We start from the raw sequence: 25,481 nt of genomic DNA, 5'->3' as shown, positions 1-25,481 counted from the left end.
CCGAGTGAAACTGAAGATGTGCCCGAAAGGTAATCCAAATGACCTCTGATGGAAAAGTGATCAACACGGAAGTTGTGCGCATCGTCAAAATGATGAACTTTGGTTTTGGAGTCATTATCATATGAGATAGTATACGGTCTGTAAGTTCACTACGAGACTCGGACAATCCAGTCCGTTACATGACCGAGTCCGACTGGATAGTAAAGATGGCCTCGTAGAATATTCAAGATGGTCTTATTTGGAAAAGTGTTCAACATAATAATTGTTCGTCTCGTCGAGGGGCACAAGTTTCATATTTGGGCCGTCTTGATCGGAGGTCATATGCAAGCCCGGCGGCCCGCACAAAGAGGAAGACAGAAGTTGGGCCAGATTCAGACTGAATCCGAGTTGGAATAGAACTAGGACTCTAGGACGTGAATTGATGTAATTTTTTGTAAGGAAAGACTAGATGAATCCTTTGCTTGTACGGGAAGTCCAGCCGCCTCTTATATATGTTGGGGGTGATGGCCGATTGAACAACACACAATCGAACAAATCAATATACTATTTTTCATCTATGTTTTATCTCTCCACCGTTTTTCTCTCGTTCTTCGCTGTTCTTCATGTTTGAGAGCTGCGAATCCCGAGGCTCTAGGGGAGAGCGAATCGACCTAGGGCAGCCCATAGCCGCCGCACTCCATGACGGGGTCCCTCCCGAGGGTGTGGGGTTCTCGGGTCTGCAGAAGCGCCCGTCGACTGTCTTGCGTATCGCGCTGTCGGTCGGGTCTCCTTCGATGTGAGTTGCGGCGCATCACCCCCGGCGTCGAGGGTACACGTGACGTGTTCGTGTGTCAACGAAAGTTTTTTCAAAAAATGGGCAACTTTTTGCAAGTTCCGATTTTTTTCTTCTTAATAGCAACAAACTTTTGGAATTCTGAACATTTTCCTAAATTTATTTATTTTTAATTCTGAACGTTTTTTAGAATTTCTAATTTACCAAATAAATCTAGAAGAAAAATAAACTTGAAAGGAAAAAAGAGATATGAGAAGGAGAATAAAAATAAAAATAAAATACAGAAAAAGGAAAAATGGGTCAGCCCATTATTGGATGTCATGTGCGAAACTCTGACTATTTGTCATCCAGTCCGGAAAATAGAATTTTCCCAGCGGTGTGAGCGGAAAAATAAGTGGGCTGGCTTCACTAGGCCATAGCGCGTGGCCCATGTACGGAATTTCCTTTTCTAGCAGACAAACGTATAAGAATTTAGTACCACCTTGTGTAAAAAAATATTTTTGGCAGTGAACGGATGACAAAAATTTGACGAAACACACCTTGCTTTATTAGTAGGTATAGATTCCAATATTGAGATATTTACATCTTGACATTATTCATTTTATATGGCTATTTGACTATGTTCAGAAGAGGCCATGCAGGAAGCCAGGAGTTATTCCAGCTCTTAACTTATAAACATATTTCTCTTTATAATTTTAAATCATCATGCCAGTGTTACATGTTATAAAAATGCAAAATTCATTGCATATAAATGAAATTGATCATACAACAGATTCCAATTTTTATCACATTTTCTACAACGAAATGATGCAACAATGCGCAGGGTATCATCTAGTTAAACAGAGTGTAGTCAAGGTGAATCTACACTAGACATGCAATCAGGATGAGAAAATGGCATGCAAACCGAACACAACAAGTATACTAGGTAGCATGGAACATAAATTAAAACAAGCTTGAAGACAAAGATAGAAACTGGGGGATGGTCTTCAAGCAATGTCTTCACACAAGGACGAGCAAGCAAAGGCTTCACAATATAGAATAGTAAGTAAAGAAGTGAAGAAATTAAATATAACCAGGTGCTTGGTGAAGACAAGTGATCCATTTGACCAGTTTCAGTTGCTGTGACAACTATACATCTGGTTAGGGAGGATGAGATTGACCAGTTCCAGTTCCAATTGCTACCTTGCTCATATTTTGTTGTTTGGGATTTGGTAATATTCAGATATGCTATGACACGGCAAGTCAACCAAAAGAGTGACGTCGACAGCTTTGGCGTGATCCTATTAGAACTAGTCATCGGAAGAAAACCAGTTGGTCACACCATGCCGAAAGGCCAGCAAAGTCTTTTTACATAGGTATCATACTTAATAACCTTCGGATAAACTTTTCGAGGTATTGTCATGCATGGCCTTACATAGATGTGTTTCTTAATCATGTGAGGCAGGCCACCCCAAGGTTAAGCGAAGCTAAAGTAAAGCAATATGTTGATCCAAAGCTCAACAGTGACTAACCTCCAAAAGCCGTCGCTAAGGAATGACACTGTGGTAAGTCCGGCAAATTGTAAAATTTAACAGTACGTTTCTGTACTAAAGTTTTGTTTCTTCATGTTTTCAGCTAGTAGCAATGGCAGCGTTGTTCATTTTGTACAAATCCGATTTCAGGCCAAACATGACAATTGTCGTGAAGGCGATTCAGCCCCTTCTCAACCAAAACCGGCTGGACCCGCCACCGAGCCAAGACCTTGATCAATCAGCGCTAGGCGGCACAAAGAAGCCTGAACGAACTCTTTCATGGTTCCATGTGTTATATCTATATAACATCTACTTGATTTGTAGATCACAGGCTGACAACCTGTGGCGGTTCCAGGATAAAAATCTTGTCATGTCAAAATTTTGTGACGGAAAATTGTGTAGACAAATTAAACAAGAATAGAAACGAATATACTTTGTTATGGTAGCGGTCGTTTATAGTTATGCATATACTCTGTATTTGTTTGTATGCAATATACTACTATAATACATAGGTTTCAACATAAATAACGAGATGAAGATACATTAAATCATTGCCTATTCTATTGTGCAACTCAGACTTGATATATTACATTGTGCAAAATACTCTCAAAATTGTTGACGTTGTGTCCTATAAAATCAACGCTAGCTTCACAAAAAAAAGAGTACTTAGTAATATTGCTCGCGAGAGAAAAAGTTGGAATAGAAGGAAAATAATAATACTTGAAAATATGACTTATAGATAAAGCGAGAAAGGCATAGACCTTGTTTTGGTGTTGGATTAGCTGCAGAGTGCCGACTAGTACAACATCATTGATCAGTTGGTGGCGGAGAGGCTTCTCTCCCCTCGCGACACCCGCCTTTGCTTCGCCCGAGGTTGTCATCCTCTCCCTTCCCGAGTGAGCCATGGCTAGTTGGTCGTTCTCAATAATGTGCTGGAGGTACTCCAGCCTGGAACATGGAGTTCTAGTCAGGATGGCCTTGTTAGCCTTGCTCTAGACCGTCGGCCTCCTACCGGCATCTGGTTCCTTCCCCTACCCAGATCTAGTTGTGTCGGGATGGGGGGTGCTGGTGAGGGCTGGTCTTCTCATCGGTCCAACCGCAACCTATGAGGTTGCGGTAGTGGAAGAGATGGCGGCTTTCCATGTCCAGTTCAGAGTAAACGGGGGCCGTCCATGTTCGCCAGTCCTTGCTCAGGTTGGCAGCCGCCTAGATCCATCTTGCACCGGCACCCTCCATGTGGCTGGCGCCATCTGGCAGCAATTGTCTCCATTGGACCTTACAGTGACAGTACCAGCTAGCTTCTCGAGCTACGGATTGCGGTGGCCTTCGAAGTGTCTTTGCGAGGGTTCCCTCTCTCTACACCTGATGGCGATTGCCGACAGCTCGTACTGGCAAAGTCCAAGATCCTTTGTGGGTTTTGGCAGCTCTTACTCTAGTCAATTTGCCTTCAATGTTTAGATGCATATCGATGGGCGACGACTTGATACAGAGGGGTATGCTTGAGCAATGGTGGCGGGATTCTAGCCTAACACATGTAGTTGCTGGGATTGTGAAAAAGTGGTGGCGACAACACATGATTGAATTCAATTTGATGGTGCTTCTCGAGTACTCGGCATCGAGCTTTGAGGTGAACACACTATATCTGATCTAAGTTGATTATATCTGTCATTGGTGATGTTTTTGCATCGTTACCTTGTTGAAGGCAATGCTCACATATGCTCTAACTAGTACTTTGGGATGAAAACATAGAATCTGGCTTTGGCGGTTGTAATTGGTGGTTTTTTTGACCTGAGTTGTAATTGATGGTTGATGTTGTAGAACCTCGTTGGTTATTGCTGCTAAGGCCATTGCTATAGTTTGTCAATTGCAGTTTTGACTAGTTCAGATTTCTTTTTTCTTTCTTAGGCATAGATTTTATCTTCGATGACTTTGTGCAGTGTGTTTATATCCAGAGGTGCTCTATTTTGAAACAAAATCATTGATCAATTTGTCCCGACAGACGGTGTATGTGCATGCTGGATGGCGGATGGTGATGGTGCCCTTGCTTGACGGTTCAATCCCAGATTAAAGATCCTAAGAGGAGGACAGGAGGAAGCTGCGATGGCTGTCCACGGTTATGGAGGTAGTGGAGGCTGGTAGGACGAGCATGAAGCCCCCCCCCCCCCCCCTAAATGGACGAGCCCGATCTTGGAAGGGGCGAGAACTTGAAGGAGAAAATCCGACGGATCCAATTCGGCATGTACGACATGTAATAAGGACCAAATGTGCATCTTGATTGTTCCTGTAGCTTATTTGGGACAAGCTAGTTTGGTATTTCTGAGAAAGCACACAAGTTAAGGGAAGGTTCTAGAATCTTTCCTTAACCACTTTTTCCCTTTCTACCGTTTTTTTCTTTCAGTTTTTATTTTATTTTATTCCCTTTTCCATTTTTCAAAACCCAGATTTTTTATAATTTCTTTAATTCATAATTTTCTTAAATTTAGGACAGCTTTTCAATCCTGAGAATTTTTTTCAACTTCATGGTTTCTCAAAAAATTTGGGAACATTTTTCAAATTCATATTTTTTAAATCTAGGAAAAATAATTCAAATTCATAAACTTTTTCTGAAAAAACATGAACAATTTTCAATTTCATGAACATGTTTTGAAATCTTGGATCAATTTTCAAATTTGTGGACACTTTTTGACATCCAGCAATATTTTTAAAATTCATGAACATTTTGGAAGTTCAGAATACTGATTAATATCTAATGACAATTTTTAAATTCATGAACATTGTTTGAAATCTAGAGACAGTTTTTGAACTCATATACATTTTCAAAAATTCGGAACAATTTTTAGATACGTGAACAATTTTCAAATTTATGAACATTTTTGGAAATCCATTTATATTTTTCATACATATTTTTAAGCCCATAGGATATTTCCTAAAAAATCAAGCATTTTTGAAAATTTCGTGAATATTTTTTGAATATTGTTAAAATAGAATAAGAAAAAAAAATCGGGTGTGTCGCCCCCACTGGGCAGGTCCAAAGTTGTGCTGGGGGAATGGGGGTGTGCGATTGATGGTCTGCCATCGATACTGCACGGAATAGGCGCAAACCCTATAAAGCGTTTCTAGCGCCGATGGGAATCCCTATTTGCTGCTCTCTGCAACAAACTGTCGCTGATTGGCACAGAGCTAGCGACTAGCAAACAAGGTGGGCAGGCCCAATTACGAGATCACTCACGCGCTGCAGCTTCCGGTTTTGGTAACCTCCGGGTTCCTGAACCAGTTCTCTGTGGTTTTTGGTTTTTAATTTGTTGTTTTTTCTTTTTCTTTTCTTCTTTTACGTAGTTTCTGCTTCATTGTTTTTTCTTTTTTCGTACTTCTCTTTCTTTAATTTTTTCTATTTCATTTGTAATTAAATTACTACTCATTTTTTCTTTCCATTTTCATTTTCCCGAATTTCAAAATTGGTTCGAAAGTTCAAAAATGTTAAGAAGTTCAAGAAATGTTCTGCTTTTAAATTTTCGGTCAGTACTTCCAGTAGATCGCATGATTTCTTAATAATGTTTGCATATTTTAAAAAATATTGCCCTTTCAAAAAATGTTCATAAAGTCAAAAAATGTTTTTTCTTCAATTTTGTTCACAAATTCAAAATTGTGTCTTGATTTAAAAAAATGTTCACATATTTGAAAAAATGTTCTCCTTTCAAAATATGTTTATAGGTTAAAAAACGTACCTGTTTTAGAATGTTGTTCACACACTCATTAAATGTTGATAATGTTCAATTTTTATATTTTGTTCAGAGTTTTCAAATTTGGTTCACAGATGCAAAAACTCTTCCCTTTTGTCAAAAATGTTCATGTTTTTAAAAAATGTCCCTTTTCCAACTTTTGTTCATAAATTCAAAAAATTCAGAATTTGTCTGTATATTATTAAAAAATAGTTTCGTCGTCAGTTTCAATTTACCGTTGTAAACATAATTAGTGGAGTCTGTCAGTGGGCCGGCCCAGTCGCACGCCTCATGTGCGTCATGCTCGCTATACGCCGTAAAATGTGGCACATAGGAGCTCCCAGCACCGATTATTGGTGTTCCTGCAATCTGGCATGCATCCCGTTCCACCTTGGGCAGGCACCACGTTTCTATTCAGCCGATCTGTACAGTTTTCTTTCTCACTTGGTTGAAGAAACTTCGACAAGGGTTCCTCTTGTTTTTATGGAGTGGTTTTTCCTTGTTCTTTCAAATTCACAAACTTTTTTCAAATTGATGAACATTTTTAAACGTTCAATTGTTTTTTGAAAAAAAATTGAACGTTCTTTCAATTTTCGTTAAGTTTTTAACTAATCAATGATTTTCTAAAATTTTCTCATTGAGAAACTTTTTTAAAAAATCTATTAACTTTTTCAAATTGATGAACTTTTTTGAATGTGTGAACTTCTTTTCAACTTCTTGAGCATACTTTGGATTGGCTAAATTTTCACAATTTTTTTTGAAAAATCTATGGTCTGTAGGTCAAATGGTCAGTCATCAAGGTCTAAACAGTCGAACAAGCCAGCTGCCTGTCAAGAACGTTCTTCTGGCCCTATAGACCAGGCACATGAGTGCTGGCTGCCCGAGTGGCGCTTAAGGCGCTGTTTAGGAGCTCCCTAAAATAGGGGAATTCTCTATTTGCCGCTTGTTTAGTCAAACTGTCAACGCAACGCACATGCGAAACACCCGAGCTCCGAGATGGGCCGGCCCACTTTGAGCCTGACCATAATGCAAGTCAACCGATTTTGGGAACCCTCTATACGGTTCCAAGAAACGGGTTTTTTCCCGTTTGTTTCCTTTTGCTAGTTTTTTGGTATTTGTATTTTTTGCTTCTTTTTCCATTTATTTGAAATTTAAAATTCTAAAAAACTCATGATTTCATAAAAAATGTTCACAATGACAAGAAATGGACACGATTACAAAAAAATGTTCACAAATTTGAAAAAATGTACGCCTTTTCAAAAACAATTCGGAGTTTCAGAAATGTTCCCGTTATAAAAAGTTATTCATAGATCCAAAAAATGTTCTCATTCTCCAAATCTTGGTCAATGTTTTATAAAATGTTCATGTTTCAAAAAATTGTTTGCGATTTCAAAATCATGTGTGTTTTCTCAAAAATTGTTTGTGTTTTCAAAAAATGTTTTCAAAATCATGTTCGTTCAAAAAATATTTAAAAATCTCGAAATGTTTGAATTTTTGAATTGGTTTTCACGATTTGGAAAAGTATTCAAGTTTTCAAAACATTGTTCATATATTTTTGAATATGTCTGAAATTTCAAAAAATGTTTGAATTCAAAATTTTGTTCTCAATTTTTAAACAATGTTTGTGTGTATACAAAATATTTTGGCATTTCAAAATTTTCCAAAATTTTTAAGAAATGTTTTTGAAAATTGTCAAAAGTGTTTTCAAATCTCTACGTGTGTGTTATTGAATGTTCGTTCTTATCATCAATCACTAGCAGTCCGTATTTCTGGTGGTTAGCAGCACATGTTTAGGATCAGGAGGTCGTGAGTTTGATTCCTTGCAGGCGCGCTATTTTTTTTTGGGATTTTTACGTTTCACACTACAAAAACTACTCGCTTCGCCCCAATGGGCCGGCTCAGTCACGTCGACTCCTATCTGTCACACACCTATATGACTATATGAGATGCTAAAAAAAAACCCTATATGACTATATGAGGAATGGTTAGCACCATGCTACGGAAAGATGAAAAAAAGCGTCAGCGACTAGGGTATTGACCAATGACTGTGACCTTACTGGTTGCCTCACTTGCGTGCCGCAAGGCAGGGGGACCTTAGATCCTTCCAGCATGTTTAGAAGTGTCCAGGTATGATTTTAGGGTCTTCGTTAGTCATGTTCCGATGGAGGGCGCGACACCGGTGAGAATAATGTTACTCTAATTCTTCTCCTGTTGTGACGATGGATGCCTTATCGGATAGCGACACAAAGCCGGAGATTTTTTGTCTTCGCAGGCCTGAACTTCTCGAATTTGGGATGTTGTCCTCGTAGATGCGTTCATGCAGATCTGGTGGGTACATGTTAGTGTGTGGTGTTTTTTTTTTGTGGTTTGATCTCTTGTGGCTTCGATGTCCTTCCCTGGCATCTTGGTGTTGATTTTTTGGTTCGACGGCCCGCAGTACTAGGGGATCATCCCGACACAAGCACATTCAACGCTCACGGCTTCCCATCTTATAAAATAATTATGGGTTCTTTTAGAAACCTTTAAAGACAGTCATGTTGGTGCAGGTACATGGATGGTGGTGCCTCTGACTACGTCTGGTTGCATTATCTTTGTGAAGCCTTGCTAGTAGTTCATGTTGCTAGGATTGTCACCACGGAGAATAAGTCTTCAAGAGATATCATTGTAATTCTTAGTGATATGAGTTACTCTGTAATTTTTTGGGACTATGATCGAAAGCTTTGTACATGCACTGATTGTCGGAATTAGACGGCGGGTGATTCTAAAAATGCAATGGTACGCGTATGACAAGTTACATACCATTGTATTCTACGTAGGACATAAGAATAGAGTGGTTCATTACGGTCTATGGATTTTTCATGGCCTCGTTGTGCCAATAGAGGAGTATGATCGGAAGCCAAGGCCGAATGCATGCAAGCTCAAGTGTGTTTGCGTCTGGTTGCAGATACACAGTATCTCGGATGTCTATCAATCCCAAGCTATTGTTGATCAATTGGCTAGGAGGATTCGATAGGTACGAAGTTTGGATATGAACCCAGCAAGGGTCTTTAAAAGAGAGTACGTATATGAGAAGATATGATTCTTTTGCAAAGTGTGTGGCATTCTTGGTCAAATCTTGGAGGAATGCGTATACGGGGTTCATGCCCCTGAGGGTACAAAGTATGGCACATGAATGATCACTTCTAGGAGATCGCTATATGGTAGCGAGGGCTTTGGTTGTGCTGGTGGAGCGTCTAGATCAAGAGGTGCACCGACTAGGTGAAGGGGCATTATGCCCATAATTAAATTTTCTGTTAATGACAACATAATTTGTTGTTTTATGTTGGGGAACTTTGCATGGGAAACAAAAAATTTCCTACGCTCACCAAGATCAATCTAGGAGATGACCATCTACGAAAGGAGAGATTGGATTTACATACCCTTGTAGATCGCAAATCGGAAGCGTTAATAAGCACGGTTGATGTAGTCGAACGTCTTCGCGGTCCATTCACGATCCGTCATGCGAACGTCTTCGCGATCCAATCACGATCCGTCCCGCGAACTCCCGATCCAAGTGCCGAACGGACGGCACCTCCGCGTTCAACACACGTACGGCTTGATTATGCCGTCACCTCCTCGATCCAGCGAGTGATGGTGAAGTAGTAGCTTGAGTCCGGGATCTCAGCAGAGCTTCGCTAAGCGCTACGGAGAGGAAGAAGGCTACGAGGGAGAGGAGGGGCAGTGCCGTGGCGTATGAGGGTGCGGCTGCCCTCTCTCTACCTCTCTCTATATATGGGGAAGGGGGGAGGGGGGCGCCCCTTAGGGATCCCATCTAGGGCCGGCGGCCACAAGTGGGAAACCCTAGATGGGTTTTCCCCCTTAGGAGACTTGGCCCCCAAGCCAAAGGGGGTGGGAACCCTAGGGGGGCCCCACCTCCTCTGGCAATGTGGGATGGGGTGAAGGGGGTGCACAACCCCTTAGTGGGCTGGTTTGCCCCCCTCCCCTTGGCGCATGAGGCCTCCCAACACTTGTCGGGGCCCTCGAAACCCCTTTCGGTCATGTTGGTCATCACCCGGTACCCCCGGAACACATACAGACTCCAATACCCTTCGTCCAATATATCAATCTTCACCTCCGGACCATTCCAGAGTTCCTCGTCATGTCCGGGATCTCATCCAGGACTCCGAACAACCTTTAGTAACCCCCATAATGACTCAACAATACTTATATCGTCACCAAACGTTAAGTGTGTAGACCATGCGGGTTCGAGAACTATGCAGACATGACCGAGACACCTCTACGGTCAATAACCAATAGCGGGACCTGGATGCCCATATTGGTTCCTACATAATCTACGAAGATCTTATCGGTCGAACCTCAATGTCAAGGATTCAACTAATCCCGTATGCAGTTCCCTTTATCTATCGGTATGTTACTCTTGCCTGAGATTCAATCGTCCGTATCCCCATACCTAGTTCAATCTCGTTACCGGCAAGTCTCTTTACTTGTTCCACAATAAAAGATCCCGTGGCTAACCCATTAGTCACATTGCTTGCAAGCTTACTATGATGTTGTATTACCGAGTGGGCCTTGAGATACCTATCCATCATACGGAGTGACAAATCTCAGTCTTGATCCATGCCAACTCAACGGACACCCTCTGAGATACCTGTAGAGCACCTTTATAGTCACCTAGTTACGTTGCGACGTTTGGTACACACAAGGTACTCCTCCGGTGTCAGTGAGTTGCATGATCTCATGGTCATAGGAACATATACTTGACATGCAGAAAACGATAGCAATAAACTTGATACGACCATATGCTACATTTATAGTTTGGGTCTTGTCCATCACATCATTCTCCTAATGATGTGATCCGATTATCAAATGACAACTCATGTCCATGGCTAAGAAACCATAGCCATCTTTGATCAATGAGCTAGGCCGGTAGAGACTTACTAGGAACATGTTGTTTTCTATGTATCCACACATGTATTTGAGTTTCTGATCAATGCAATTCTAGCATGGATAATAAACAATTATCATGAACAGGAAAATATGATAATAACTAATTTATTATTGCCTCTAGGACATATTTCCAACATTCTAACCATGTGCTTAAGGGCCAGTTGTTTTGAGTTGTAACTTATGCATAACCTCCTTTGGAAATGAGTCAAAGATAAGCTGCTGTGAAAATAAGCCCATAGGAATAAGCCATCCAGTTCTTTTGTGTGAATTATTTTCTGAGTTCTCCTGTGAAAAGACTGTAATACCCCTAAACTATATTAAAAAGAACTAGTATAAACTTGAACATGACAAACATTTACAAGAACAGAATTTATGAAACTTCCATAGAAATTTGTTAAACAAATTTCAATGCATCTCTGAAATAGGCAAAGAGAATACTGCTGTATACAGAAGCAAATTCAGAGCTTCAAGGCGACCGAAGACATGCGCGTGTGCATCGTTGCTAAGTGTCCCGGCGCCGACGTCCTTGTCTTTGACCTCCAACTCAGATCCGGTGTGGGGCAGAGTAGAGGGAGGCGGGGAGAAGCGCGGCGAAGTTGGGAGGCAGAGGAGAAGTGCAACGGCGTCGGGAGGCGGCGGGGGAGCGTAACGACGTTGGGAGGCGGGGTCGATGGTGGCTGAAGGCGGGGTTGGCGACAGCGGGAAAACCCTACCTAGGATTTCTGTGCGGGGGATAGGGATAGGAGGGATGTGGGGGTGTCATGGGTGTTTTTTCTTTCGGGGCTGGGACACGCGGTGGCATTTCGGGCGTTATTCCGTGCAACTGCGAGGGCAAGGAGATATATCATTTCGTGATTAAGTGATATGCTGCGGGAAGCTGGCCTACCCCTAGCTTTTTTCCAGTGTGAAGAAGAGATGTGTAAATAAGTCAAGCTCAATGCCTCAATCTCTAAAATGAGTTGTTTTGGGGGCTTTTAGCGTATTTTGACAATAAGCCGAGCTTCAAAAGAACCAGCTCTCAGTCCCTAAACTCTGCCTCCCCCCCCCCTCCCCCAATACCAAAAAGGGAAACATAGGTTCCATGATGGCTTTTACACTTTACTCGAGTCATTTGGAAAACCATGCTATTAAGAGGGGTTGCAACTTGGAGGTGTTCTGGGAATCGACTGCACGTATGCACCTGCAAAAACCCCATTACTTGAGAGAGAAACCCTAAATGTGTAATTGTTACCCTCAAGAAACAGGGCCTAGAGGCTCCAGGGCAGTCCGGTCCTCTAGCATTCCGCTCCCTCTGGCCATAAGATCCAACCAAATCTGGCAAAATATAACCTTCACATTCCCTCCAACAACACTAGACACACCACCAAGACATCGTCGCCTCACCTCCCCAGAAAAGATACTAAACCTAACTAACAAAGAAACGGGAGCCCTCCCGCCGGTCAGGGATCAGCTGCACCTCCAAGGGCTATAGGGCAACCAGGGGAGAGACGGAATCGACAGGAGGCATGAGTGGCTGGGTGTTGGAGATAGGATCTTGAAGAGCGCATGTTCATGTCATGCCATAATTTCAGTGGGGGGGTGGGGGGCCGACCCAACTTTTCTTCTAATCATCTACAAAATCCTAATGAAATTGCACCATATACTTTCCTAAATGGTGAAACGCTTCCTGTCGGAAAGCAAGTGCTCCAGTGCGCGATAATTAGCCTTGCGTATTTTCATGTTTGCCCAATTGTTTGGCAGAAAAGAGAGGGAACAAATAGTGATGTAAAAAACCTGAATTAAAGCGAAGCGCTCCAACGCAAGAGAATTAGCCTTTCCCATCTTCATGTTTGCCCAATTGTTTGGCAGAAAAGAGATCGGACAAATAGTGAGGTAAAAAGCCTCAATTAAAGAGAAAACATTTGCATACTGACATACATTATTCATGCCACATTTTACAACTTATTACATTAAGGAAGCAAGGTAACAAAAAGCGTTGTAGTTAACTAAACGACATTCTCCATCATCTTTCTAAACTCTAGGAAGCTGATCTTCCCATCTCCATCCTCGTCGAAGACGCGGATCATCCTTACACAATCCTCATATATCGCCCCTTCTTTCCACCCTAGCCTCCTCATCACGCTCCACAACTCTCCGGCGCATATGAACCCGTCCTCGTTACGGTCAAAAACATAAAAGGCCTCCTCCAGCTCGTCCTCGCTCGCTTGCTTACCGTCCATCAACTCATCTACGACACCAATTCCTTCACACCCTTGGTACCTCCACCCGGTCACACCTAGCCTCGTCGTGACAATTTCTATGTCACCAGAGCTCAATTCGCCGCCGCCAACTAGTTGCACTGGCGGTGCACGGCTATCATCAAGCACCTTCGAGTCGACGGCAAGGGTGCCATCATGCACTAGGTATTTTGTAAGTGTGCGCAAGAATCCCCAGATCTTTTTGCTTACCAGGATGATATCTACAATCAATGGCCGCAAGATCAACATCAGGAGAGATGACACCAATGCGATTACGATGTTTTGATCCATAATCACCATCGCCGACATGAAAAAGAGAGAGAATGAAATATATGTAGCTTGATGTAGACAGTGGTTTCAAATGGAACATTTTCCAGGCACATAGACATGGCCATATATATAGTAGGCCGGTCCATGACTCTGAGATATGTAGCACTAAAAGATGCCGCCCATCATCAGTTCGGAGAAATTGAGAGGAAGATGGATATCTTATTCATTGCTATCCTTGTCCTTTCCTGAACATTAGTTCACATATATCACAGATGACTTCACAAGGCTAATGTTTGACTCTGAACGAAACTTCCTGGAAATCTCTTGCACATATAGGACACCACCGATGCAGCTTCCTGGAAATTTCCTGGCATATAGGACACCACCGAAAGTTGTTGGCTCATCATCTCTAACAAGAACGAGACATGTGAGAGTTAATGCTACAAAGTTAAGGACCGCACCATTTTGGTGATATGGGTATTTATTAACAAAGAGTAAAATACAATAATGTTCACTCTAAAGATATTCTTGGTCGCTCGGTCCACTTTATTTGTTGGAATTTTCTGTCCACTTGTAGAGGGTACAATTCCATTCCACTATGCTAAAAAAAACAATTCCATTCCACAGAAAGAAAGAAACAAGTTTGTTTTAGGGGAAAAAGCGATGTAAATAAACTTGCAATTGCTCGGAAACAGGCCAGGAGAAGCTCGGTCCAAGTTTTGGGCCCAATCGCTCTCAGGTTGCTGATTCCCTCGCAATGTACAGCGAAAATGTTCACATTTGAGAGTCGTCAACCTTCACTCGTCAACGCTCACCGCCGGCGTCTACACTCTCCAACCACCATGGGTCTGGGCCCCGCTGGGCGCGGTGAACTGGGACTGCTTTGCTCCCAAAAAGGTCCAGGTCTTCTTCTGGATTGCTCCGCATGGTAAGGGCAACTTCAAAGCAGGACGTAAACGGCCGTTCGTTTTATCCGCTTTTTGTCTGTTTACGTCCGCCCATTTTATATGATGCGCTGGTCACGCGCTCAACGCGTGGCCGCATCTGATCCGCACGGTATCCAAATACATAATTTTTTGCCAACACATTTTTTTATTTCATCAACGACATTTTAATACATCAGAACATTCACCATTTCTTAACTACTCCCTCCGTTCCCAAATATAAGTCTTTTTAGAGATTTCAACAAGTGATTATATACGAAGCAAAATGAGTGAATCTACATTCTAAAATATGTCTACATACATCCGTATGTTGTAGTATATTTGAAATGTCTAAAAAGACTTATATTTAGGAACGAAGGGAGTAGAATAGTAAGACCAAAGAAAATAAGAACCACAATTAGATATTTTAACATAAATCCAACTTCCATAATTGCTTCCATAAGTTGGATTAATATCTTCTCGATGCCTTTATTGTTGATCTGCGGCTTCTCGATCTTGCAAATTTCTTTCTTCTTCAATTCTAAAAAAGTAGATGTTGCTTCCCATCTAATCCCATCTCTAGTCTAATCTCTAGACTCTATTTTAGCAAAGAGTGCATGACCATCTATCAAATTTCGCCCAATCAATAGATTGATGTATTCTTCTTCTCAATACCAAAACTTGCATCCATCCTACACACAAATTTACGAATGAGCCGAGAGCTATTGAAAATGCGCCGAATCTGGAAGCACAACTGAAGCAAAACAAGCATATAGCTTATCTTTTCTGCAGTTGATGAACACCCACCCGGGATGTTCCGGCATGGTAGAAACGCAGCGAACGAATTACCGCAGGCAGTCGTCGAGCGGCAACGGTGAGCCAACAAGCCGCTGGGCCAGCACCGAGGCCGGACGACGGTCGGACATATTTTTACTGGCGCTGTTCCGGCGGGGTAGATCCGAGCGGCTAGAGACGGACTCAATGCCTACATGCAGCGCAGAGGCGTTGCCAGAGCTGTGCGGTCTGGTGCCCGGCAAATCCATGGCTAGGCACAGCCGCTGGCGGCTGGATGCGGCTAGATGCGCTCAAATCCGGCAGCCTGGCTGGACAACGACGCGGCCAAGACAAAGGCCGGGGGGCTAGGGGGTGAGGCAGGAGGGGGGACGTTGGGCTGGACAACGAGGTGGCAGTGAAAATTGCGGCGGCTACGATGGTGGGTGTAGGGTTCGAGGGAGGGGGGAGGGAGGGGCGGCACGACTGTGGGGAGGAGGAGAAAAAGGGGCATCCGTGTCTCCAATGGGTGGGCTAGTAGAGGACACATGCACGCGTCGCGCCCATCCGCGCGCGTCCATTTTGACGTAAACACGACTGAAAGTTAGGCCGGAAATGGATCAAAAGCGGAAAAAAGTGAACGTTTGTCCGTTTGTACCCGCGTGTCAGGCCACTTTTTGTGTCCGTTTATCGCCAAAAGAGACATGACGAAACCATTTGAGGTCGTACGTTAGAGTTGGCCTAACACTCACGCGGCTACGCGGCTCCCTTGAGGACATCTACGGTCCCCGATATGCTTTGATCCCCGCCGCGTCATCTGCACCACAGCCTAGCCAACACCGTCGTCCTGCTGTGTGATAGTCTGACTTAATAGAGATGATAGATTACTCATATCAATAAGGAATTCCTTCCTTTCCGGAAGCCCATTCGGACAGAACTCCAAAGTTAAGTGTGCTCAGTTTGGAGTAATTTCAGGATGGGTGACCGACCGGGAAGTTGGTCCCAGGTGCGCATGAGTGAGGACAAACTGTGCAGAAAAGACTAGTATTGATCTATGGGGCCAGTCTTGATCCCGCCAGGAGTAACGACCACCGGCGGGTGTGTCTGGGGCGTTACAAGTTGGTACCAGAGCCGATTCTCGCGGTTACACGGATGTTTGCGGACAGGTGCATGGTCATGTTGTTCATGACGTTCGTGACCCGTCGTGGCACACGACATGGCACATGTACCAGACTGAATGCACAGATGTATGTACCAAGAGGAAACGTTCCTGTGGCCCGACGAAGAATTGTTGATTTTCCCCTTGTCGTACACACATCACCCTTTGTTTCTGAAACCAAAAGTCCTATCTCTCGGATTTATATTTTTTAGAGCTTGTAGATAGTTAATTGAAGTACAACAATTGGTTGTAATTTTGGTTCATGACCTGCACCATCTGCAAATACACATCTAGTATCCAAGAAAGTTTCTGTTCTGTCACTCAGGGTCATACTCACTACAGATAGTAGATATACCTTCTGTCGGGTTTGAAATAAACTAAAAAAAGTAACATGTACATCATTAGGAGCCATGAAAATCATCTAAAAAAGTAAAAATAGAGGAGAGGGTCTAGTGAGTAGCTGGGTCCCTAGCAACCAAAAGAAAAAAGAGCAAAACAGAGACTAGTTACTTACTGTTAACTGTCTTATCTTGTGTTGTATGTCATGCAATTTTCTGTTCAGCTAACTGCATGACAAATATTAATTATTCAGTAGGCTATATTAGTAATTTGATTTTTCTTGTTTGGTGCAGTTTGGAGAAATTCATGGTTATTTTCCATTATGTTTCCCTTTCACACTAATAGCGATTGATTTGCACCATCCAGGGAGGCCTGCATTATGCAAAATGTCTATATCAACTAGAGAAATAGGGGAAATCAGTAAACATTATTATTCTTATGCCTTATCTAAATAGCTTGAGAAATTCCTTACATGGAATACATCATATATTTATCTGTGGTTAATCCTTCCTTATTTAAAATATGTGTTCGTTAAATGTTGATGGGCAGGGCATATATACTTGATTGGGTATACGAAATCTGAATGTCAGTGCACATGATCTTACTAGCTTCTAAATCCGCTGAGCTGTACTGATGATGGTGTGTTTGCTACTCACACATTTTATCCAAAGGATCTTTATGTAAAAACGATGGCCACTTCTAGGTTGCTGGTATGTATTTTCACACCATATGTATGCTTGTGCTTACCCCCATCCGTCTCGGGACATTCAACCCAAATTTGACCAAATACTGAAGATGGTGCACTTGTGGGTGCTACGTGCCATGCATCTTGGCCAATCTCAAGGAAATAAATAGTAAAGGCAGCAGTGTTTAGTCGTCCGCCATAGGGAATCATCGGTGATATTAATTAGTATATCTCGGCCCATAGTTCTTGCTAATGAAGACTGTTACCAACATTATCCTTTCCTGTGTCTCAAAACTGTCAACCTGACTTATAGAATGATCTTTTTCTTTAGGATTCATGTTTTTTATTGTTATTATACATTACAATGAGTTCATTGTATTCAGTTTCTTTACAACTTCATGCACCTAAGCTATTTGCAGAAGGAGGGGAGCTGGCCTTCTTCACGTCTCGGGGCAGCGTCTTCCTTGGATTCAACAAGGAGGGGACCCGGCCTTCTTCATGTTGAAGGAAATATGCCCTAGAGACAATAATAAAGTTGTTATTTATATTTCCTTATATCATGATAAATGTTTATTATTCGTGCTAGAATTGTATTAACCGGAAACTTAGTACATCTGTGAATACATAAACAAACAGAGTGTCACTAGTATGCATCTACTTGACTAGCTCGTTAATCAAAGATGATTAAGTTTCCTAACCATAGACATGAGTTGTCATTTGATTAACGGGATCACATCATTAGAGAATGATGTGATTGACTTGACCCATCCATTAGCTTAGCACGATGATCGTTTAGTTTGTTGCTATTGCTTTCTTCATGACTTATACATGTTCCTATGACTATGAGATTATGCAACTCTCAAATACCGGAGGAACACCTTGTGTGCTATCAAACGTCACAACGTAACTGGGTGATTATAAAGATGCTCTACAGGTGTCTCCGATGGTGTTTTTTGAGTTGGCATAGATCGAGATTTGGATTTGTCACTCCGTGTATTGGAGAGGTATCTCTGGGCCCTCTTGGTAATGCACATCACTCTAAGCCTTGCAAGCATTGTGACTAATGAGTTAGTTGCGGGATGATGCATTACGGAATGAGTAAAGAGACTTGCCAGTAACGAGATTGAACTAGGTATGAGGATACTGACGATCGAAACTCAGGCAAGTAACATACCGATGACAAAAGGAACACCATATGTTGTTATGCGGTTTGACCGATAAAGATCTTCATAGAATATGTAGGAGCCAATATGAGCATCCAGGTTCCGCTATTGGTTATTGACCGGAGATGTGTCTCGGTCATGTCTACATAGTTCTCGAACCCGTAGGGTCCGCACGCTTAACATTCTGTGACGATTTATATTATGAGTTATGTGATTTGATGACCGAAGTTTGTTCGGAGTCCTGGATGAGATCGGGGATATGAAGAGGAGATCGATATATTGGAAGGCTATATTTAGACATCGGAAAGGTTCCGAGTGATTCGGGCATTTTTCGGAGTAACAGAGAGTTACGGGAATTCGTATTGGGCCTTAATGGGCCATATGGGAAAGGAGAGAAAGGCCTCAAGGGTGGCTGCGCCCCTTCCCCATGGACTGGTCCGAATTGGACTAGGGAAAGGGGGCGCCCCCTTCCTTCCTTCTCCTTCTCCCTTCCCTTTTTCCTATTCCATGTGGGAGGTGGAATCCTACTAGGACTAGGGAGTCCTAGTAGGACTCCACACTTTGGGCGCGCCCTATGAGGGCCGGCCTCCTCCTCCCTCCATCATTTATATACGTGGCCAGGGGCACCCCATAGACACACAAGTTGATCATTGATCTCTTAGTTGTGTGCGGTGCCCCCCTCCACTATAATCCACCTCGGTCATATCATAGCGGTGCTTAGGCGAAGCCCTGTTCTGGTAGCATCATCATCACCGTCATCACGTCGTCGTGCTGACGAAGTCTCCCTCGACACTCTGCCGGATTGTGAGTTGTGGGACGTCACCGAGCCGAACGTGTGCAGATCGCAGAGGTGCCGTATTTTTGGTACTAGGATCGGTCAATCAAGAAGACATACGACTACATCAACCGCGTTGTCATAACACTTTCGCTTATGGTCTACGAGGGTACGTAGAAAATACTCTCCCATCTCGTTGCTATGCATCACCATGATCTTGCGTGTGCGTAGGAAATTTTTGAAATTACTGCGTTCCCCAACAGTAGCATCACAGCCAGGTCTATGCGTAGATTTTATATGCACGAGGAGAACACAAAGGAGTTGTGGGCGTGGGTATATACATATTGCTTGCCGTCACTAGTTGATTCTTGATTCGGCGGTATTGTTGGATGAAGCGGTTCAGACCGACATTACGCGTACGCTTACGCGAGACTGGTTCTACCGACGTGCTTCGCACACAGGTGGCTAGTGGGTGTCTGTTTCTCCAACTTTAGTTGAATCGGATTCAATGAACATGGTTCTTTCTGAAGATCAAAAAGCAATCACTATATCGCGTTGTGGTTTTTTGATGCGTAGGTAAGAACGATTCTTGCTCAGCCTATAGCAACCACGTAATACTTTCAACAACAAAGTAGAGGATGGCTAACTTGTTTTTGCAGGGCATGTTGTGATGTGATATGGTCAAGACGTGATGAGATATAAATTGTTGTATGAGATGATCATGTTTTGTTAAAGTTATCGGCAACTGGCAGGAGCCTTATGGTTGTCTCTTTATTGCATAACATGCAAGCGCCATATAATTGCTTTACTCTATCGCTATGCGATAGCAATAATTGAAAAAGCAATAGTTGGTGAGACGACCATGTGACGACACGTTGATAGAGATCAAGATGATGGAGATCATGGTGTCATGACAATGACGATAGAGATCATGACGGTGTTTTGGAGATGGAGATCAAAGACACAAGATGATGATGGCCATATCATATCACATATTTTGATTGCATGTGATGTTTATCCTATATGTATCTTATTTTGCTTAGTTCTGTGGTAGCATTATAAGATGATCTCTCACTAAATTTCAAGGTATAAGTGTTCTCCCTGAGTATGCACCGTTGCGACAGTTCGTCGTGCCGAGACACCACATGATGATCGGGTGTGATAAGCTCTACGTTCACATACAACGGATGCAAGCCAGTTTTGCACACGTGGAATACTCGGGTTAAACTGACGAGCCTAACATATGCAGATATGGCCTCGAAACACTGGAGACTGAAAGGTCGACCATGAATCATATAGTAGATATGATCAACATAGTGATGTTCACCATTGAAAACTACTCCATCTCACGTGATGATCGGTCATGGTTTAGTTGATTTGGATCACGTGATCATTCAGATGACTAGAGGGATGTCTATCTAAGTGGGATTTCTTAAGTAATATGATTAATTGAAATTTAATTTATCATGAACTTAGTCCTGATAGTATTTGCATAACTATGTTGTAGATCAATAGCTCGCGATGTAGCTCCCCGTTTATTTTTGATATGTTCCTAGAGAAAACTATGTTGAAAGATGATAGTAGCAATGATGCGGACTAGGTCCGTGATCTGAGGATTATCCTCATTGCCGCACAGAAGAATTATGTCCTTGATGCACCGCTAGGTGACGGAGCTATTGCAATAGCAGATACAGACGTTATGAACGTTTGGTAAAGCTCGATATGATGACTACTTGATAGTTTAGTGCACCGTGCTTAACGGCTTAGAACCGGGACTTCAAAAACGTTTTGAATGCCACAGAGCATATAAGATGTTCTAAGAGTTAAAATTGATATTTCATACTCATGCCCATGTCGAGAGGTAGAAGACCTCTGACAGTACTTTGCCTACAAGATGGAGGAGAATAGCTCAACTAGTGTGCATGTGCTCAGATTGTCTGGGTACTACAATTGCTTGAATCAAGTGGGAGTTAATATTCCAGATAAGATAGTAATTGACAAAGTTCTCTAGTCACTATCACCAAGTTACTAGAACTTAGTGATGAACTATAATATGCAAGGTATAACAAAAGTAATTCCCAAGCTCTTTGCGATGCTGAAATCGGTGAAGGTAGAAATCAAGAAATAGCATCAAGTGTTGATGGTTAACAAGACCACTAGTTTCAAGAAAAAGGGCAAAGGGAAAGAAAGAGGAACTTCAAAGAAGAATAGAAAGCAAGTTGCTGCTCCCATGAAGAAGCTCAAAGTTAGACCCAAGCCTAGAACTGAGTGCTTCTACTGCAAAGGAAATGGTTACTGGAAGTGGAACTGCCCTAGATACTTGGCGGATAAGAAGGATGGCAAAGTGAACAAACGTATATATATATATATATATATTTGATATACATGTTATTGATGTGTACTTTACTAGTGTTTATAACAACACCTCAGTACTTGATACTGGTTCAGTTACTAAGAGTAGTAACTCACAAAATGGGAGTTGTAAAATAAACAGAGACTAGTTAAGGGCGAGGTGATGATGTGAGTTGGAAGTGATTCCAAGGTTGATAAGATCACCGTCACACACTCCCTTTATCTTCGGGATTAGTGTTGAACCTAAAATAAATGTTATTTGGTGTTTGCGTAAAGCATAATATGATTGGATCATGTTTATTGCAATACAGTTATTCATTTAAGTCAAGGATAATTGTTATTCTGTTTACATGAATAAGACCTTCTGAGGTCATAGACCCAAGGTGAATGGTTTATTGAATCTCCATCATAGTAATACACATATTCATAATATTGAAGCCAAAAGATGCAAAATTAATAATTATAGTGCAACTTATATGTGGCACTGCCGTTTAGGTCATATTGGTGTCAAGCGCATGAAGAAACTCCATGCTGATGGGCTTTTGGAATCACTTGATTATGAATCATTTGATGCTTGCGAACCATGCCTCGTGGGCAAGATGACTAAAACTCCGTTCTCCGGAACAATGGAGCAGGCAACTGACTTATTGGAAATAAACATACTGGTGTATGCAATCCGATGAGTGTTGAGGCTCGCGGTGGGTATTGTTATTTTTTGATCTTCACAGATGATTTGAGCAGATATGGGTATATCTACTTAATGAAACATAAGTCTGAAACATTTGAAAAGTTCAAAGAATTTCAGAGTGAAGTGGAAAATCATCGTAACAAGATAATAAAATTTCTATGATCTGATCGCAGAGGCGAATATTTGAGTTACGAGTTTGGTCTTCATTTGAAACAACGTGGAATAGTTTCACAACTCACGCCACCTGGAACACCACATCATAATGGTGTGTCCGAACGTTGTAATCATACTTTATTGGATATGGTGCGATCTATAATGTCTCTTACCGATTTACCACTATCGTTTTGGGGTTATACATTAGAGACAACTGCATTCACGTTAAATAGGTCACCATCTAAATCTGTTGAGATGACACCGTATGAACTATGGTTTGGCAAGAAACCAAAGCTGTCATTTCTTAAAGTTTGGCCTTGCGATGCTTATGTGAAAAAATTTCAAACTGATAAGCTCAAACCCAAATCGGAGTAGTGCGTCTTCATAGGATACCCAAAAGAAACTATTGGGTACACCTTTTATCACAGATCCAAAGGCAAGACATTCTGTTGCTAAGAATGGATCCTTTCTAGAGAAGGAGTTTCTCTCGAAAGAAGTGAGTGGGAGGAAAGTAGAACTTGCTGAGGTAATTGTACCTTCTCCCAAATTGGAAAGTAGCTCATAACAGAAATCAGTTCCAGTGATTCCTACACCAATTGGTGAGGAAGCTAATGATGATCACTACAAGAAATATGTCAACTAGTGACCTTCTGTCAGTGACCCTAGAAGAATTGGTCATAGATCTATGACCATTTCAGACCAATTGGTCAAAAGCTGTTCGGGGGGCTCCAAACCCTAAACTATAACGACCATTTTAGTCAGAAAGGTCGTAATTTCCTTACACGAAATGGTCATAAAGCAGATAGCACTGGTCTGCTGCCTTATTTCTAGCAGATCATGACCAATATAGATGGTCATAACCTTGTAAATTGTGCTGGGTTGCTATGACTAGGCGCCACCTCATCAGTTTTGCCTATGTGTCATGTCCATGTGGCAGTTTTTGCCCTAGGTTGTGAAGCAACCTATATTTCTGTCATTCCCAAAATTCCCAAAAAATCTCATAAATTCTTTGGGTCATATCTTCGTCAAATATGTAAAAAACCTTCCTTGCCTAGTTCAAAAATAATTCAAAAATATTCATTTTCCTATTCTTTCCAAAACAACAGTTTGTGAAGGAAGTACCACTTTGGCATGTCCAAATAGTATCCATTTTCTACAGTGCTTTCCTATGCCGAAATAACCATCCTCCACCAAATGACAGCTCAATCCATTCATTATTTTGAGCCGAGCTTCAACATTCGTATTTATGTCCAGTGTGGTAGTTTGCAAAGCAAGTACCACCTAGACTCCTCCTTTTGAGCTGAAAATTTGTGAAGACGGTCTTCTTAGTAACTGATCATCCTTAGCCAAAACTCACGCCCATTAGCCATGTACATTTTCCGTACCTCTAATCAGTCACTTGGTTGCTAATTCATGTTTGAGCATCAATCGGTCTCCTCGTGAGAATCGTATGTTGTAATTTTCTTCCTAGCACCTACCTGGGGAGTGCCCAACCCACTAGACATGCCTAGGCTGCCCAGAACACATGGCAACGCTACGATCACGCGGTGACCACGCGGCGGGCATGCGAGTTTACGCGCTCTAGAGTTGGGGGCCTCGGCCACCGCCCAAACCTCGACGTATCGCCACCAAACCATGTATTTATGATTAAATAGGTACTTATGTAACTATAAATGATTTTTGGAAAAAATAAATAGTAAACTATGAGGCAGCTACAGTTCAAATTTGACCCGCTTCCTACTGAATCGGCGGGAATTTGTCTTTTTCACCAGAGGTGGATCAAAACTTTTGACGCCCAACCATTTTGTCAATTGTGCATTAAATGTGGCCTAGTATTTTGGAAAATGATTTGGTCCAATTTTGCAACAAATATATGGTAGGTCCTTCACAAAAAAAACTCATTTCGGGCACTCGGAAAATGGAAAATGTATTTTCCGTGCAAAGAAAATGAAAACTCCCTTAGTCAACATTGTTTAGAATTCCAAGATACACCCTTGTGCACAATATGAGATCATTTGAACAAACTATGCCATGAATGTGGCCATAAGATTGATCATTTGGCTTGAAAGCCATGAATCTTCACGCGTGATAGCTAATTTCTGAGAACACTTTTTTAAAATAATTGCCATATTACAAGTTTATTATTTTTTTCTGGAAACTTGGTCACATATAATGACACAATGCAAAGGTTTCCCAATTTTTTTGTTTTTTTCTTAATTTTTTATGCCCATTTCAAAATGCGGTCAAAACGACGGGCTTGATTGTTCCTAGCTAGTGGTTGAATCTTGCAAAACTTTTCATATTTCTCTGAGTAAATAGATACTTATGTAACTAGAAATGATTTTGGGAAAAATATAGAGCAAATTATGAGGCAGCCGCAGTTCAAATTTGACCCGCTTCCAGCTGAATCGGCGGAAATTTGTCTTTTTCACGAGAGGTGGATCAAAGCTTTTTACACCCAACCATTTGGTCAATTGTGCATTAAATATGGCCTAGTATTTTAGAAAATTTATTTGGTCCAATTTTGCAACAAATATATGATAGGTACTTCACAAAAAAACTCATTTCGGCCATTCGAAAAATGGAAAATGAATTTTCCGTGCGAAGAAAATGAAAACTCCCCTAGGCAACATTGTTTGTAATTCCAAGATGCACCCTTGTGCACAATATGAGATCATTTGAACAAACTATGCCATGAATGTGGCCATAAGATTGATCATTTCACTTGAAAGCCATGAATCTTCACGCATGATAGCTCATTTCTGAAAACACTTTTTTAAAATAATTGCCATATTACAAGTTTATTATTTTTCCTGGAAACTTGGTCACATATAATGACACAATTCGAAGGTTTCCCAATTTTTTGAAATTTTTTGAATTTTTATGCCCGTTTCAAAATGCGGTCAAAACGACGGGATTGACCGTTCCTAGCTAGTGGTTGAATCTTGCAAAACTTTTCATGTTTCTCTTATTAAATAGATACTTATGTAACTAGAAATGATTTTTGAAAAAAATAT

At 41.7% G+C, this 25,481-nt stretch overlaps 1 protein-coding gene across 1 annotated transcript; it reads right to left on the bottom strand.

Annotated features, from left to right (window-relative positions):
• Positions 1 to 12,746: 12,746 nt before the first annotated feature.
• LOC123183077 (calmodulin-like protein 3) lies at positions 12,747 to 13,602 on the bottom strand. The gene has a single exon (XM_044595814.1). The coding sequence runs from the start codon at positions 13,493 to 13,495 to the stop codon at positions 12,935 to 12,937; it is 561 nt and encodes a 186-aa protein (XP_044451749.1). The 5' UTR covers positions 13,496 to 13,602; the 3' UTR covers positions 12,747 to 12,934.
• Between the last annotated feature and the right edge of the window lie 11,879 nt (positions 13,603 to 25,481).

This window comes from Triticum aestivum, chromosome 1A (assembly GCF_018294505.1).
Source record: "Triticum aestivum cultivar Chinese Spring chromosome 1A, IWGSC CS RefSeq v2.1, whole genome shotgun sequence".
Lineage (NCBI taxonomy): Eukaryota > Viridiplantae > Streptophyta > Magnoliopsida > Poales > Poaceae > Triticum > Triticum aestivum.
This window is presented reverse-complemented; position numbering and strand designations above follow the sequence as displayed.